Consider the following 17,905-nt stretch of genomic DNA (forward strand, 5'->3'; position numbering starts at 1 on the left):
ATGCTTTTTGACTTGACTTTGCTTTGGACGGGTACCCATCCTTTTACAACTAGGGTTGTTAGCCCTAGAGGTTGCCTCAAGATGTTTTCTGGCTTCTGGTCATTTACCAGTCTTCGCCGTAACCCTGGCAAGGGACCAGTTTTTTTTCACTGTGGTATTTTATTTCCCTACTACCCTCTGAATCTGCTGGCGGCAGAGCCAGCGAGCTTCCCCAATTCCAATGGGACGCGCCCGATGGAGGTAACCGGTAAATCCCCACACGGGATTATTATTATTATTATTATTATTATTATTATTATTATTATTATTATTATCGTATCACCTACACCGAAACTTGACAAACCACCCCCTGACGGAGCCACTTTCATGTTTGACAGTACGTAGTAGATTTTCCTCCTCTAGGGCTTCATTACTGCCGCCATCCATACCGCTGTTCATCGGACCGAAAGAAGTTAAATTCGCCTTTGTCTCTAAACATGACTGAAACCCAAAATTTACTAGGATACTTAATATTCCTTTAAGCGAATATCAAATCTCTACCGTGCTTCTCCATGGCTTCTTTCTGCCTACTCGTCCTTGAAATTCACCTTTTAATACAGTCCTACGAATAGTTTCACAGGAAACTGTTTTCCCGACCCCGGATGCAACTGTCGCAGCAAGTTTTGGTGCACATTACCGTGGATTACTTATCACTTTATTGCGCACTGTCCCTTCATACTTAAATTTATCAACAGTTTGCTTTACTCTAGAATGACTTGTACCAACATAAGTCTGATTTTTCTCGAAATGGAGAATTTACTCCGCCAATCCGATTGCGCAATCAACGTTACACGAGGAACATCCTTGATTTTAATATACACCCTGGTACACCAGCTAATGCATTAAGAACAGTCACTATATTTTTAATGCAGTACTGTTCATTAACAGAGACATTAATAAAATAACCGTCCTCTCCATTTCCCCAGCCATAAAGGAATTTTTGGATACTTTTCAGGAAGTGTACACTAATTGGGTTTTCCTCTAAAGTTACTCCCTATTTTTTTGTTATACCGACACAGATAAGTCTTATGGCGACGATGGGACAGGAAAGGCCTAGGAATGGGAAGGAAGCGGCCGTGGCCTTAATTAAGGTACTGCCTGGTGTGAAAATGGGAAACCACGAAAAACCATCTTCAGGGCTGGCGACAGCGGGATTTGAACCCACTATATTCCGGATGCGAGCTCACAGCTGCGCGCTCTTAACCGCAGATTGTAGATTGTTAAAAGTAATCCAATGTATTTATGTTGAAAATTGGGCTGCAGTGATGGTAGAATGATTTCGAGGTACTTAGAGGGGTTAGACAGACTGTAATCTTTCACCTTCGTTGTTCATCGTTTACGTGGATCATCTACTGAAAAGTATAAAGTGGCAGGGAGTGATTCACTTAGATAGAAATGTAGTAAGCAGTTTGGCGTATGCGGACGATCTTGGAACTTGACAGTCGGTACAATGAGTATATTAAATCAGCTCCAATATTAAATTGATTTCAGTGGGTAAGAAACCTAAGATACTTGTTTGTCCGGTTGGAAATATAAACCTGGAACAGGGAGTAGCTCATTTCAAGTATTTAGGATGTGTGTTCTCCCAGGATGGTAATATAGTAAGATTGAATCAAGGTGCAGCAAAGCTAATGCAGTGTGCTCGCAATTGCTTTCAACAGTATTCTGCAAGAAGGAAGTCAGTTCTCGTGCGAAACTATCTTTACACCGGTCTATCTTCAGACCAACTTTGCTTTACGAGAGTGAAAGCTGGGTGGACTCAGGATATCTTATTCATAAGTTAGAAGTAACAGACCTGAAAGTAACGAGAATGATTGCTGGTACAAACAGGTGTTAACAATAGCAAGAGGGTACTCGGAATGAGGAGATGAAGACTGTGTTGGGAATGAACTCAATTTATGAAGCTGTACGCATAAACAGACTTCGATGGTGGGGACATATGAGGCGAATGTAGGAAGATAGGTTACCTAGGATAATGATGGCCTCAGTCATGGAAGGTAAAAATGTAGAGGGAGACAAAGACGACGATGGTTAGTCTCAGTTTCTAATAATTTAAAAATAAGAGATATGGAACTAAACCAGGCCACAGAGCTGCTTACAAATAGATGATTGTGGCGGAGTTTAGTAAGATCACAGTGTCTTGCAGACTGAACGATGAAAGGCAAAACAGTCTATAATGATGAATTTATTTATTTATTTATTTATTTATTTATTTATTTATTTATTTATTTATTTATTTATTTATTTATTTATTTATTTATTTTGTGTTGTTTTTCTAGAGTTTCCTAAAGCAACAACCAAGTTTCTCATCATTTATCACCTCTCTTTCCCTCAGTTCACTCTGGTTAGCAATATGGCTGTAAAATGAATCGTCGTTTTTCCGAACCTATTTCAGTGAGGTTATGAGTTTCGGATCTCTTTTTGAATACTTGAGGAGTTGAAGCTTTGGAACCGGAACATAAAAATTAGGGCCTACACCGAGTTTATATACATGATTCTTTTATTTCATATCAGCATTATTTGCAAGCCAATCATCTTTTAGGCGTTTCCGAACACCGGAAGAGTAGTTAATGGGACGAAAAATCAATAGCCTGACATTATTATTATTATTATTATTATTATTATTATTATTATTATTATTATTATTATTATTATTATATGCGAAAAAGACCAGAAAACTGATCACGCAAAGCTCACTTAGTAGTTGTGCATTTCCTTCTTTGCCACGCAGCCTTCAATTTTTCTCTCATCGTGGTTCTTAGTTCTTCTGTCCACTTAGCTCCTGTCTTCTTCTTGTGGTTTCTCTCTGATTCTACTTCCCACTTGCTGATTTTCGTTCTGTAGCAGGTTCGGTTAGCGATGTCGGCCACTTTGATTCCTGATTTTTCCAGGTCTTGGCGGATTTCCGTTGTCCACCAATTTGTTATGATGTTTTCTGTTGCTTAAGTAAGATTCTTGTTAGTCTGTTTTCTAGAAGGCGTTTGATGTGTCCGTAAAATTTCAGGCATCTTTTTCTGATGTCGGTTGCAAGGTTTGACCGCTCCTCGGTTTTTGTACGAGATTGCAGTCTGTATTCTTCGTCAGTCAGTTTTGGGTCGAGAATTTTTCTGATGATTTTACGTTCCTCTTTCAGGATGTCCTCGAGTACTGTTTTTCTGTGGAGATCCAGTGTTTCATTCGCATATTATTATTATTATTATTATTATTATTATTATTATTATTATTATTATTATCATTATTATTATTATTATTATTACCTAATAAGCCCAGTAGGACTACACAAAGACCTTCTTTTCTGCCCGTATTTTTTTCATTCTTTTACTGTTGGCTTCCTCCTGTCTTCAGATCAGGTTGTTTCAGTCTTCTTCTCTGGTATTTCCTCTTGGTCAACGTACCATTTATGAAATTTCGATTTGAAGATTACCCGGTTTTGGACATCTGGTTGTGTAATTTCTACCTGTTTCAAATCGGTTTTGATTTCGCCAATCCACTTCATTGTGTCGTCTTTGGCTTTACTCCTGTATTATACAACTGGTCTATTTGTTTTCGAAATCTGTCTGGGTTCATTCCTTTAATATGTTCGTAGAATCTTAACCTGCGCTTTCCAATGTCACTGTGAATATTTGTGTATTGTTTGATTTCCTGTTTGCCTCTGAGTTTGTACTGTTTATCTGCGAGTTTTGGACCTTGAATTTTTCTTATGATCTTGCTTTCTTTTTTCTCATTGTTTTCAATGTCTAATTTCCTGTTCAGAATTAGCGTTTCTAATCCATAAAGACGTGGTTTAATGACTGTATTGCAATGTCTTAGTTTTGTGTATTTGGAGATACTTTTTTGTTGTAGATATTTTGGGTTATTCGGTAGGCAGTTTCCATCTTTTGGTACCTTATTTCGTTGGCTTTTGTTTCGAGTCCACTTTCCTGAGTTGTTTCACCAAGATATTTAAATTGTAATACTCGTTTAATTTTGCCACATTTTGTCTCCATGAGTTTCGGTGCTTGTTTGTTGCAGGCCATGTATTCTGTCTTTTCAAAAGATATCTGGAGGCCGGCTTTTTCTGCAGTTTCCTTCAGGAGTTCAACCTGATTTTTGGCTGTTGAAATGTCTGGAGTTAAGGCCGCAAGGTCGTCCGCAAATGCTAAGAAATATATCGCTAATTTTCCTCGGCCTATAGTAATTGTTTGGTTAATTTTTAGGATTCATTTCTGTTTTGCCAATTCATGTATCACTTTTTCAAGGACGCAGTTGAAGAGTACAGGAGATGTTCTATCTCCTTGTCTTACTCCCATTTTGATCAAAGTTTCATGCCCAAAACATTGTTCTTTCAATATTTGATATCCTTTGTTGATATCCTATACGTTTAGTTTTGAAGTTCTTATAAACATTTTGTGTGTTATTTCTTTCAAAGTCTTTCTCTATTTCAAGTCGTTTCGTATATCCTTACGGTCTGTTTGATTAATTGTGCTGTCTCTTTCCTCACTGCCGGAATGTTTTATAGTTATTCTCTGTCTTCTTGCTGTTCCATATGTTGTATGTGTTCTGTCGAGATTGGATTGCTTATTCACATTCCTCATTCCTCCAAGGGTGCTTTTTTTTTTCTTTTCTGCAGAGGAATTAGTGTTTGTTCTGTTGATTAGTTTGCTTTTGAGTTGTTTCCAATTGTTTGCCTCCTTTTTCTCTCATTCTTCTGTGCGAGATGGTTGAATCCTACTGGTGTCCAATTTTGGAATTGATGTTTTTTTTTAATCTCTGAGGTTTTAATTGTAGTTTGATTCTTGTCAGGCAATGGCGTGAGTGTATGGTTGTATCTCTTCTGACTTCAACATTCATAATTTCTCTGTGATTTGGATAAGAGATTGCTACATGGTCAATTTGGAATTCACCGATGAGTGTGTTGGGTGATCTCCACGACATTTGTTTTGACGGTTTCTATTTGAAGTGTATTGGCATGTTTTAATGTTGACTATCCTACAGAGTTCGACTAATCAAAGTAAATTTCCATTTCTCGTGGAAATAAGACTATGGTTCAAGCAACAATGAAATGTTTTTAACACATCCTTCGAAAAGTGTATGTGACATTCTTTTCATGACCGAGAAAGTAATTATGGAAAACTGAACTCAAAATCGATGTGGGGCGAAATATTTTTTGATTGTATTGATGCCATAGAAAAAATGTCAGTTAATCATTCAGGAGCTAGCTGTTGTCTTCAACATGTTACGGATATAATCCCCAGACTTGTTTATCATTATAATTTTTCTTCAAAAGGAAGGAAATCCGGCGAGATTTACAATCTCGAACATCCACCAAATCTTTGCACAAGCTTTCGAATATCCAGTGACCGACAAGTTGAGTTGGCAAGTAGAGTATTACCTTTAAGTATGCCATGGGTGTTTGTTTTAATATGCTGGGAGTTATGTGCTATTTGTCTGTATATATACGCTCCAGTAACCTGTTCTTCCCGCAACATGTAGGCCGTAGCTCTTATTTCCATGTATATTTTTTCCATTGTACCCTGCTGTGGTATTTTAATTGTAATCTCTCATTGGTTTTTAAAAGACAGTCTATATACTTACCAGTTAGGGAGTAATACGTTTCCTCTGGCATCATTCCTAAGACCAGCTGATCGGTAATGTGAAGCTCGCCCACTCTAGCGATGCCTGGCGAGGCGCGCTTGAACTTGAGGATTACTCACACTTTCTTTTATATTCGTCATGCCAGAGGTCCTCACGCTGGGCATTCCGTCCCGTGGGCGGGCTGGCAGGCGATAAGAACATGTTTACATGATGTGGCTACGTCACAGGCCGTGAAGGTTGGGCGAAGTTCTCGCCGTCACTCTCGATCACTGCGGCGTTACACGAGTTTGAAATGGAGGCAGAAAATAACGAAAGAAAGAGGACAGAAATCCACGTCATTTTCAACTTACATTGTAAGAAATAAAGTTATTTTACGTTCATTGAAGTTTATGTATTTTGACCAGATACAATAAGGAGTTCGGCCTACAACCTCAAATATATCTATAATGTACGTAATGAATTACAATTTTCAATATTAAATTTTAAGAGGTGCCTTGGAAACATTTCTAATATAATACGGAGTTAAGGTTGATAAGCTGTGGCTTGTGGTTGTTTGGGTTTAAATTATATGATAAACTCACCAACAATCCAATCTTGCTTACTGCAAATAACGTCAATTAGATTATTTATTTGAAGATATACTGTATATCTATCTGGTAGATATATTTACACTGTCGTTGTACTTTAATCCTGGGTAGTAAATATCTATATCCTCACTCGTGATGAAACTCCCTCTCGCAATTTAGAGGCTAGCTGTTATCATCGGAAGCCTGTTAAATTTTAAATACTACCTTTAGAAATTCAGTGAACAGAGAAAGTCACACAACACTACAGCACTGTGCAAAATCAAGCAGTAAAATTGTTGAATGATGTAATTATATTGTTTTTTGCTTAATGAATAACAGAAATTTACTTTTAAAAAATGGAAATACCGCCATGTCCGTCTATGGCAGAGGTGGGCACAATTCGGCTCAATGAGCTGCGCTCCAGCTCAGGTAGGAAAAATAGCATGCGCTCTGGGAAGTGAAACTTGCAGCCGCTTGCACAGCTTGCCGTTACAACTGGGGACAATCCGCGTGTCAAAACAGATTTAAACTTTTGATATTTTTGTTGTGTTTAATGCCTCGTTCTATGCAGTGCATTAGTGTTATGGTGCTAAGTAAATACATTTAATTATATACCTTTCATTAGGTTATGCGTAGGAAACAGAATTAATTACTTTGACATTTGATACTAAATACTCCTTTGGCTACTACCAATAGTCCTGAAAATACAACAAGCCAACATAAAAACTTGTTTAGAACATAGCCTGAACAATCAACGAAAAACTAGCTCTAGGTTACAGTAAGTACAAAAATAAATACATGAATAAATATATCATTTACCATAAATAAAATATAGACCTATGTGTTCTTGTATATCTGAAATTTCATTCAGCAGATAAGGAGGAGTGGCGTATCCTTTCGCTGGAAAAGACGAGTTATATTTGGTGCGCTCGATCTTGCACTTGCAATTCGAAGAACGGCAGAGTGGCTCTTCGTGGAGTGTATATTTATCTTCATTAGAGAGAAGAGTTGAGCCAAACATTGATAGAAATTTGGCAGCCATTTTATGCATATTTGGGAAATCTGTTTGTCAAAAATGTTAATAAAATGTAATAGGCTTGTTCGTGATTCATATTTAGCCTTCAGTTCACTGTCACATCGAATTGTGAGCAACTCGCATTGCAGATCAGACCGAACGCCATCAATTACTATAGCAGTTGAAAAGGGCGCGGCTAACGCTTTCAGATCAATTGATAAATCGTCCAGATCTCTAAATCAGATGGAAAATTCTTCCACAAAACTCGCAAGAGTACCTGAAAATGTCTGCAATATATCTTGAGTTAAACCAGATTTCCGCATTGACAATTTGGGCCGGGCTGACTGGCTCAGACGGTTAAGGCGCTGGCCTTCTAACCCCAACTTGGCAGGTTCGATCCTGGCTCAGTCCGGTGGTATTTGAAGGTGCTCAAATACGACAGCCCCGTGTCGGTAGATTTACTGGCACGTAAAAGAACTCCTGCGGGACTAAATTCCGGCACCACGGCGTCTCCGAAGACCTTAAAAAGTAGTTAGTGGGACGTAAAGCAAATAACATTATTATTATTATTATTATTATTATTATTATTATTATTATTATTATTATTATTATTATTATTATTATTATTATTATTATTGACAATTTGGTAAAATGGGCTAACTCACTTTTCAACAACTGACGCTGCCAAACCTCCAACATTTGCTTGAAAGCAGTGATGCTGTCCACAAAATGGGTAATACGTATTTTAACTACAAAGCGCACTGTACCGTACTATGCTATTTTATTGCGTAAACATAATATACTCAGCCAGGTATATTGTTGTAGCTATGCTTGCGCCTTGACTCCGCATATCGCCATCTAGTCTTTACAGCACGAACTATTAGGCGTCAGCTGCTCCCGGCCCCTCGGCTGTGCCCGCGCTCATGCAGTTGGCTCGAGGAGCGCGCTCTCTCATTGCCCACCTATGACCCTGCAACTTTGTAGATTGTAACAAAAAATATATATCGAGCGCCGTATAAATCAGTCCGGAATATCGTGAAAAGGTCAGCTTTTTTGCGATTATAGCGCTTTGTTTTAAATCAGCATTTCGCCGAGTAGTGGAGTGCTTCGTAATCACAAGTGAACGTCAATGCTCCTTCCCTTCTCTGCAAAGTGTGTTCGCTCTCTCGCTTCACTGTGACGTATCCTTGTTACGTAAGCCACCCGCATTTACGTCACACCAGCCCGGCCGCACTGGGCTAATCTCAGCGGGTGCCCGGCTGAGTACCTCTGGTCCAGACTCTCCAGAATCCGACAATCTCGTTGTACTATTCTTGACAGCAGTGGATTGGTTACCACCTGGGGTAAACTTTTGATTTCTGCCACATCTCACGGTATTTGATAATCACTAGTGTGGACGAAGTCCAGTTTTTAGTACTGGAATGGTTAGTTACAGAACATGAACTTCCAGCAGCATCTCTGGTGATCAGATTCTGACCACTTTGCCGCTTGATGCAAATAGACGCGATGTGAATTTGAGTTGGTTCTTCCGTCCACTCGGCCATTGGGATGCCCTCTTCTGCCGTCGAGGCCGTTAACCATTTTTCTCTTTACCTCAGTTGATCCGCGGGTGCTAATTTGGCTACACCTTATTAACACTTGTCCTGCGTATGTACAGGAACTTTCCATTGGGACGCGCCGTGTCGGAGTTGAGGGCCCCCACCCCAGTGTTCACACAGCGTTACGTCTAGCCTTTTATCATTTCAGAGCTAAGCCCCCACACATGCTGACCAGGCACGGTCAGCTAGTTATTATTATTATTATTATTATTATTATTATTATTTCTTGATAACCCCTGTTACTGTAGCATCTGTTATGGTTGTAGTTGAGTCATCAGTCCATAGACTGGTTTGATTCAGCTATCCATGCCACCCTATCCTGTGCTAACCTTTTAATTTCTACGTAACTGCTGCATCCTACATCAGCTCTAATCTGCTTGTCATATTTATAGCTTGGTCTACCCCTACCGTGCTTACCGCCTACACTTCCCTCAAAAACCAACTGCACAAGTCCTGGGTGTCTTTAGATATGTCCCATCATTCTATCTCTTCTTCTGGTCAAATTTAAACAAATCGATCTCATCTCACTAATTCGATTCACCATCTCTTCATTCGTGATTTGATCTATCCATCTCACCTTCAGCATTCTTCTGTAACACCACATTTCGAAAGCTTCTATTATCTTTCTTTCTGAGCTAGTTATCGTCCATGTTTCACTTGCATACAGTGCCACGCTCCACACGAAAGTCTTCAAAAACATCTTTCTAATTCCTGTCTCATTGTTCGAAGTGAGCAAAATTATTTTCTTAAGGAAGGCCTGCTTTGCTTGTGCTAGTCTGCATTTCATGTCCTCCATACTACTGCAATCGTTAGTTACTTTACTACCCAAGTAACAGTATTCATCTACTTCATTTAAGACTTCATTTCCTGCATCACCTAACTTCGTTCGACTGCACTCCATTACTTTGGTTTTGGTACTTATCTTGTGCTCATTACCCAAGTCTCTGTCCATACCATTCAGCAATTTCTCCAGATCTTCTGCAATCTCAGATAAAACATCATCAGCAAATCTCAGGGTTTTGATTTTCTCTCATTGGATTGTGATTCCCTTCCCAAATTTTTCTTTGATTTCCTTTACTGTCTGTTTTTCAAAGCCCTCGATTCTTACCACTATAGACTGATTTTTATACATATTGTACGTAGGCTGATCAACAAAGACTGGACTGATTTTTCTTGTAGCTTCCGTGATATTTTCCTACCTGTAACATAAATATTTGAAAAGAGCGGGTTTTTATGTATAATGTCCGTAGGCGGCAGCACTCTCGTATCGGTAGGTTGGTAGTAATGCTCGATTTTGTAGACGCTACGTGCATTTCGCATACCGGACAATGCAGGTGACGCGAGAGGAGCAGTACAGCGCACTGCTGTTACAGCAGCATACTACTTGTCAATATCGGCTACACTGAGGAAGCACATTGCAAAGAAACGGCCAGAGCTTTCTTGGACTGGGTGGCGACTTCGTCGTGACAACGCACGGCCTTACGTCGCAAATCAAGTCATGCAGTTTCTGGCTCAATTCAACATTACCTGTGGACCGCATCCACCTTCTAGCCCAGATCTTGCACCCTGTGATTTTTTAAAATTCCCATCACTAAAGGCAACGCTTAGGGGAATTCTATTTGAGAACTCTGAAGCAGTGCTCAAGAAAAGTGAGGCGATTCTCAAGGACCTGACAAACAATGGTCTCCTGCACGTGTTCCAGGACTGTCAGAGACGCTATAATGTTCAAGGAGTAGCAGATACGCTATAAAAAGTGCATTGAAATAGGAGGGGACTACTTTGAAAAGATCATGTAAACATTGAAATGGAGTAATAAACATCTTTGAAAAAGAATGTCTTAGCTGATCCCGATCACCTTCAGAATCTCAAATAGCTTGCTCCAATTAACATTATCAAATGCCTTTTCAAGATCTACGAATGCCATGTATATGGGCGTGTCCTTAATTCGATCCTCTAAGATCATACGTAAAGTCAGGATTGCTTCACGTGCTCCTACATTTCTTCTGAAGCCAAATTGATCTCCTTCCAACTCAGTTTTAACTTTTCCATTCTTCTGTAAATAATACGTGTTAAAATTTTTCAGGCGTGAGATACTAATGGTCCGTAGTTTTCACACTTGTCAGCACCGGCTTTCTTGGGAATAAGTATAACAACATTTTGGCGTAAATCGAATGGCACCTCTCCTGTCTCATATATCTTACCCACAAAATGGAATAACCTCGCCATGCTGGTTTCTTCTAAGGCAGTCACTGATTCTGAGGGAATGTCATGAATTCCAGGTGCCTTGTTCCTATTTAGGTCTCTCAGATTTCTGTCAAGTTCTGACCTCAAAATTGGGCCCCCTATTTCATCACCATCAACTGCCTCTTCTTGTTCCAGGACCATATCATCTACGTGTTTACCTAGTTACAACTGTTGGATATGTTCCTGCCATCTTCCTGCCTTGTCTTCTTTCCCTGGAAGTAGTTTCCTTTTCTCCAAACGTTTCTTTGATTTTCCTGTAAGCAGCATCTACCTTTCCTTACAACCTTCAACATCCTTGCACTTCTCCTTCAGCCATTCATCCTTAGCTGTCCTGCACTTCTTATCCACTCTATTCTTTAATCACTTGTAGTCCCTTTTGCCCTCTTCATTTTTTGCATTTTTGTACTTTCGTCGTTAATCAGTCAGGTCTAGTATCTCCTGAGTTATCCATTGCTTCTTAGTTGATCTTTCCTTTCATTTCTTCAGCAGCCCTAGAGACCTCATTTTACTCGACTGTTCATTCTTCCTCTATTGTGTTTCCTTCAGCCTTTTCATTTAGTCCTTGTGCAATATGTTCCTTGAAACAGTCCCTCACAGTCTTTTCTTCAACTTGTCTAGATTCCTTCTCCTTGCATTCCTTCCTTTCTTCAATTTCTTCAACTTCAGGTGGCATTTCATGACCAACAAGTTGTGGTCAGAGTCCACGTCTGCTCCTGGGAAAGTTTTGCAATCCAACACCTGGTTTCTGAATCTCTACCTAATCATAATGAAGTCTGATACCTTGCAGTGTCTCCAGGTCTCGTCCACGTATACAGCCGTCTTTTGCGTTGTATGCACCAAGTATTAGCAAGGACTAAATTATGATCGGTGCAGAATTCAACCAGCCGACTTCCTCTTTCATTCCTTTGTCCCTCCCAATCCAAATTCTCCTACTGTATTACCTTCTCTTCCTTGGCCTACCACTGCATTTCAGTCTCCCATCACAATTAGATTCTCGTCACCTTTTACATATTGTATTAAATCTTCTATCTCTTCATGCATTCTTTCGATTTCTTCATCATCTGCTGAACTAGTAGGCTTATAGACCTGCACTATTGTGGTTAGCATTTGTTTGGTGTTTATCTTGACAACAATAATCCTTTCACTCTGCTGGTCGTAGTAGCTTACCCGTTGGCCTATTTTCTTATTCGTTATTAAACGAACTCCTGCATTTCCCCTGTTTGATTTTGTGTTGATAATTCTGTAGTCGCCTGACCAAAAGTCCTGCTCTTCCTGCCAACGTACTTCACTTATGCCAATTATATCTAACTTAATTCTATCCATCTCCCTTTTCAGATTCTCTAACTTTTTTTTTTTTTGCTAGGGGCTTTACGTCGCACCGACACAGATAGGTCTTATGGCGACGACGGGATAGGAAAGGCCTAGGAGTTGGAAGGAAGCGGCCGTGGCATTGATTCTCTAACCTACCACAGCGATTCAAACTTCTAACATTCCACGCTCCGACTCGCAGAATGTTATCAGTATCCATCTTCCTGATGATTGCCCCCTTTCGTGTAGTCCCCACCCGGAGATCCGAATGGGAGACTATCTTACCTCCGGAATATTTTACCCGGGAGGAAGCCACCTTCAATGCATCATTCATACAGAGAGAGCTGCATGTCCTCGGGATTAGTTACGGTTGTAGTTTCCCGTTGCTTTCAGCCTTTAGCAGTATAAACACAGGTAAGCCATGTTAAGTATTATTACAAGGCTATATCAGTCAGTCATCTAGACTGCCGCCCTTGTAACTTCCGAAAGGCTGCTCCACCCCCCCCCCCCCACCCCCCACCCCTTCGATGAACCATTCAAGGTCTGGTCTCCCGACAGATACTCATGCGATATGGTTGCACCTGCGACTTGCTATCTGCTTCATTGGGACATGCAAGCCTCCTCACCTTGGCAAGGTAACATGGTTCGCAGGGGAGATTTTGGTATTGGCATTTAATTGGAGCTACAATCGGGGAGGGCCTGGAGAAGGCACCACCTCAGAATTTGCATGGAGAAGGAAACATAAACCATGGAAGTCACTCCAAGAATGGCCGTCTTCTCTCGAGATAATGAGTCTACTCCACACTGGCCAGTACTTTGGGGTTCCCTGGTTGATTATTGCTGTGTAGATCTTAATTACGGATACATTGAGTTTGACAAATATAAGACAGTGTACAGTATATGCATGAAGGAGTCTCTGAATTGCCGTGGACAGTAGAGATTTACAGTACAATCTTGGGGTTTAGCTCCCTCCATAAGTATTCAAAGAAATTATTGATATTACAGCGAATAACTGTTCGCCGATGTCTAGGAAATATACTTTTCGGGCTTATTCAAATGCCTTCAATACATGTCTTGAAAATCGGAAATAAATCTTACAAGTTTTTTGTGCTATTTTGCTTTACGTCGCACCGACACAGATAGGTCTTATGGCGACGATTGGACAGGAAAGGCCTAGGAATGGGAAGGAAGCGACCGTGGTTTTAATTAAGGTACAGCCCCACCATTTACCTGGTGTGAAAATGGGAAACCACGGAAAACCATCTTCGGGGCTACCGACAGTAGGATTCGAACCCACTATCTCCCGGATGCGAGTTCACAACTGCGCGCTCCTAACCGCACGGCCAACTTGCCCGGTCTTACAAGTTTTAATATTACACGTATTTCTTGGTTATTTATTACGATAAAATGTTCGAAAAATAATTAAATGTAATTGGAGTGACAAAATATACATTGCTTTAAATGATTTAACAAATGTTAATTATTATTATTATTATTATTATTATTATTATTATTATTATTATTATTATTATTATTATTATTATTATTATTATTATTATTATTATTGGTCCGGGGTTTCTGTGGAACGCAGAGATGGCGAAAGAAGGTGCGGGCTTGAATGGGTCTAACTACATCAAAAATTGAATTAAAACTTTAAAAGGTTATATTTCTTTTCCGTTGCCTTTGTGGGCGGGACCTAGTGTTTACAGTGTACTATGTCTTCTGGTATGGGCTAGAGTAATTTTGTTACTTTCATTGATCTGTCTCTGTCTTATACTTGGCTTTGACAATATGAAAGTGACTGAGGTATGAGCGATGCTAGTAATGCCACTCCTTCTGCAGCCAGTCCCTGCTATGAATGGTGTGAAAATGTTGCTCATAGGGTCGGTTAGTGCATGCATTTCAGTGGGCTTGTCAGACTGATATGTAATAGCAATTTCTGGCTCGGTGAGGAAAGCAACGGGAAACTACATCACTCCTCATTTCCCTAGTACGCCTCTTCAGTGATGCCTAGGCCATCTATGACAGCTGATGGCGGAGCTGTTGAGGATCCAACCAGCCTTAGGGCTGAAGACGGAACATGCATTTCTTTTCCGAAAACAAACCTAACAATCTTTTTCACTGAGTGAACATAACAACATGACAGGTAGAAATAGCAATCTTTAAACAAGACTAGGAAAATCCAAGATTAGTGATTTTTACAGATTCTGGGCATCAAGCCCCTAATTTTACAATTCCAGAGATACCGGATCCAGTTTACAACTTTAATTCAAACCAGGAACCATTTTCTCAAGGGCAGAAATCCCTTAACTCAAGAGCACTTGCTCCCTAAATACAATATCTGACCTTCCAGAGGCACTCTTTACAATAATCAAAACTTGGAAAAAGAGCAAACAGGCTTTCCAACATTCATCCAATTTTAACCGCCCGCTTAAGGCAACATTACACACAACTCTTACACTCTCGGGCCTCTCTAGGCACAATTTACAATTGACATTACATTTACAGGGGTATTCATAACCCAACCTACTGGGCCTTCGTGGGAAAAGAACAGGTTAGAGAACTGGCCCAAACACAAAATGAATGGAGGCGTACACTTGCACTCCTAGATAATGAATAAAATCCTAACGGGGCTCTTGGCCCAGAGATACAGGGGCTAATCCCAAGCTACTGAGGTGACACGAATAATGATTGAATTAATGCATTACGGAAAGGAAGAAACACAGTTACAAAACGTAGTCACCTCAAACCAAGATGAAGGGGAGTTCGAGAGGGTAACCCACTCTCTATTCCCGATTTATACTTAAAGCTTTATGAAGTTTTACATTAGCCAAAATAAAATTTACATTTTAGAAAAGTAGGTTACATAGTTAAAGATTCGGACCTTTCCCCTCGGATTAAGCTGCAGAGGTAGCTACAACCAAAAAGATATAATTTATGTGGCCATTACCTTATAGATGTTCTGCTGACCGAAGAAAGAGGTGGCCCCGCCTCCTGCCTTAATACACACTGTCATACCGACGGTGATCAATTGACAAGGAAACGTGAAAAGCCGCAGTTTATAAACCCTCAGGGAAGGTTCGAGATCATTCAAGACTAATCAGGACACGCATTCTTAATTTTTATTGGTTAACACAAAGTGAACAAGAAATGCGGAATTGGTTGAAAATTAATTACCAAAATTTATTATTGGTCCGATTCAAAACTGGCGAAAACCAAATGAAGTGTTGCCAATCCAAAAATAAATGAACAGAGATCAGTTATGGGCAACCTAGAAATACAAACCTTCTTTAAATTATAAATTCTTTCACTTTGCACTAGAGTGCATGATCATAATTTTTAGTAGTGTCATCTGTAGAAAAATGTCCAAACTTCTTGATGTATAGCAAAACAAAACAAGGAGAAATTCAGTCAGTTTAGGAAACTTCACAATAACAGAATTACTTAATATTTTGGTGGAGACATCTTTTGATTAAAGTTCCAACTTGATGTGTTATTAGTTTCACCTTTTGATCGATAGAGGGGTTCATTAAGGCGCTTATTTTGAATGCGCGGCGTTGAGGTGTACCTCCCGGTAAAATAATGTTCAACACACATTCCGATAGAAGATTATGATTATATATTTGACGAAGGGATGCCAATTTTTATTTGAGTGACAATCTTAATTTAATATTTCATATATATATATATATTATTGCTATTTTGAATTGAATAGGGTTTGTAGGGTTTAGTTTTATTCTTCCTCTTTCTATATATTCCGAAAAGAAGCAAATAGGAATATATGAAAGTAATTTTTCTCTCGGTATACTCTTTACTTAGTATACTGTAATATTAAAATGTTGTCTCCTAAAATCCACAGCAATTGAAGGGACGGAAAGTTATTATTATTATTATTATTATTATTATTATCAACTAAATATGTCCTTTGTTTCACATTAGACCTCATCTACATTAAGAAATAGAGATAAATTTTAACTGAGACCAATGAGTCGTCCACATCATTGAAGACTCTTGGGATTTTCTTCAGACCTACTTTTCTCGAGATAAGGTCCAGATAAAAAATACTTTATATATTTTGCTGTGCCTTTTCAAGTTCGTTTTTATTGTGGTTGTTGAGTTCTATGGCGAAACTTTCCCTCAGGCGTCTATGACTACGGTTAAATGGCATCTAATTTAAACTGTTGAGTAGATTTGTATATGATTATTCCTGTGTTCTTTCCCTTGTAGAACAATGCTAATGTATTTATTAATTTGAGGGAATTAGTCCTGGAAGTAAGAAATGTAGCTTATAGCGTGTGTTGTTCCAGAATGCTGGCCCGGCGCCCAGCCCTCTGGGCCAGATGCCGCCCAACGACGGGATGCCAGGCGGCCCCATGCCTCCGGGCTTCTTTCCTGTAAGTACTTGACTGTGTTGTGTTTGGGTGTTGTGTGTTGTGTTATGTGTCTGTTCTGTTCTGCTCCGCTCCACTCGCTGCTCGTTCGGCTCGGATCGGGTGTGTTTTTATGGTGTGTGCCACGCGACTCCACCGCCCCATGGCCCACCATCTGAAACACAGCTCATTGTCAGGGTTTCTTCGTGTTGTGTGTGTTCAAAGCTGGTTACATTGTGTTTAAGGAATGTTTGGGTGCTTGTTCCAGTTTAATGTGTTGCACGATTCTTAGGTGTTTGTGGTTCTGTGGTTCACTGTTTTAAAGCACCCTGTTTTCCAATGTCGTTAAATCTGCGTTTAGGGTATGTTGGTTTGCCGCCTGAATGTTGGTTGGTTCACGTACCCAGATCCAAACAAGAACCATCTCTTACTGCACCAGTGCACCCTACTTTTACCAATCTGTAGGGCCTGCATAAATCTTTAGCCTAGAGATCTTTGCTAGCCTCCTTTCACCCTCTCATTCCTCTTCCTTTTGTAGTGAGTGTCTTTGAATGTTTCCCGCGGCCTGGCCCTCTCCGACCCGTCGACTTCCCGCCTGGACCGTGCCTCGCCTCGCCTCGCCTGCCACGCCTCATCCCTCGGTGGAGTTGCATTTCTGTTGACTGTTGACGCTTTGTTCCAGAACTCGACCATGAGGCCATCACCGCCGACGCATCCGTCTTCACAGCCGTCCCCTCACCCCCAGCCCCCACCCCCGCATAGTCAAATGATGTCCAGCCAGGTGAGTGTACGACCCCGCTTTGCATGGCTGCACTCATGTCCCGCATTGCTTTGCCACATGCTTGATTGCTTTCTCTGTCTGTCTTCCCTCTCCATTAGTGTGTGTGCTATCATGTTTATTGTGAATGGAAGTGACTTTATGTTCCTTTGTTTGAACACTTTTACTGTGTTCCTGCTTGCAATCCATGGCAGTGGGAATAGTAAAAGTGTTCCCCTTCTGGGTATCTTCTAAGCTGAATCTTTGCTCTGTGTTCCGCCTACTCACTTACGAATTTTCTGTACGGTTCGTCAACAGGTGAAGAGTACATATTACTGGATACAACAAAACACAGTCGCATCACCCCCTGTAGTTGAGTGCGTTGTTAAACAGGTGCCAGACTTCAGTTTTCTCCAAATTCGCGGACGTTACAC

At 40.2% G+C, this 17,905-nt stretch overlaps 1 protein-coding gene across 8 annotated transcripts in view; it reads left to right on the top strand.

Moving 5' to 3' along the window:
* The window catches only part of Ssdp (Sequence-specific single-stranded DNA-binding protein), an 831,184-nt gene that overhangs the window by 467,425 nt on the left and 345,854 nt on the right, over positions 1-17,905 (top strand). For 6 of the 8 annotated variants that reach the window (XM_067141370.2, XM_067141374.2, XM_067141371.2 and 3 more), the window contains exons 6-7: positions 16,652-16,738; positions 17,397-17,495. In XM_067141370.2, the coding sequence (XP_066997471.1) occupies positions 16,652-16,738; positions 17,397-17,495 (186 nt within the window). The remainder of the gene's footprint in view (positions 1-16,651; positions 16,739-17,396; positions 17,496-17,905) is intronic. The other 2 variants (XM_067141376.2, XM_067141375.2) reach the window with 2 other exon arrangements.

The sequence above is a fragment of the Anabrus simplex genome, chromosome 2 (assembly GCF_040414725.1).
Source record: "Anabrus simplex isolate iqAnaSimp1 chromosome 2, ASM4041472v1, whole genome shotgun sequence".
Classification (NCBI taxonomy): Eukaryota; Metazoa; Arthropoda; class Insecta; order Orthoptera; family Tettigoniidae; genus Anabrus; species Anabrus simplex.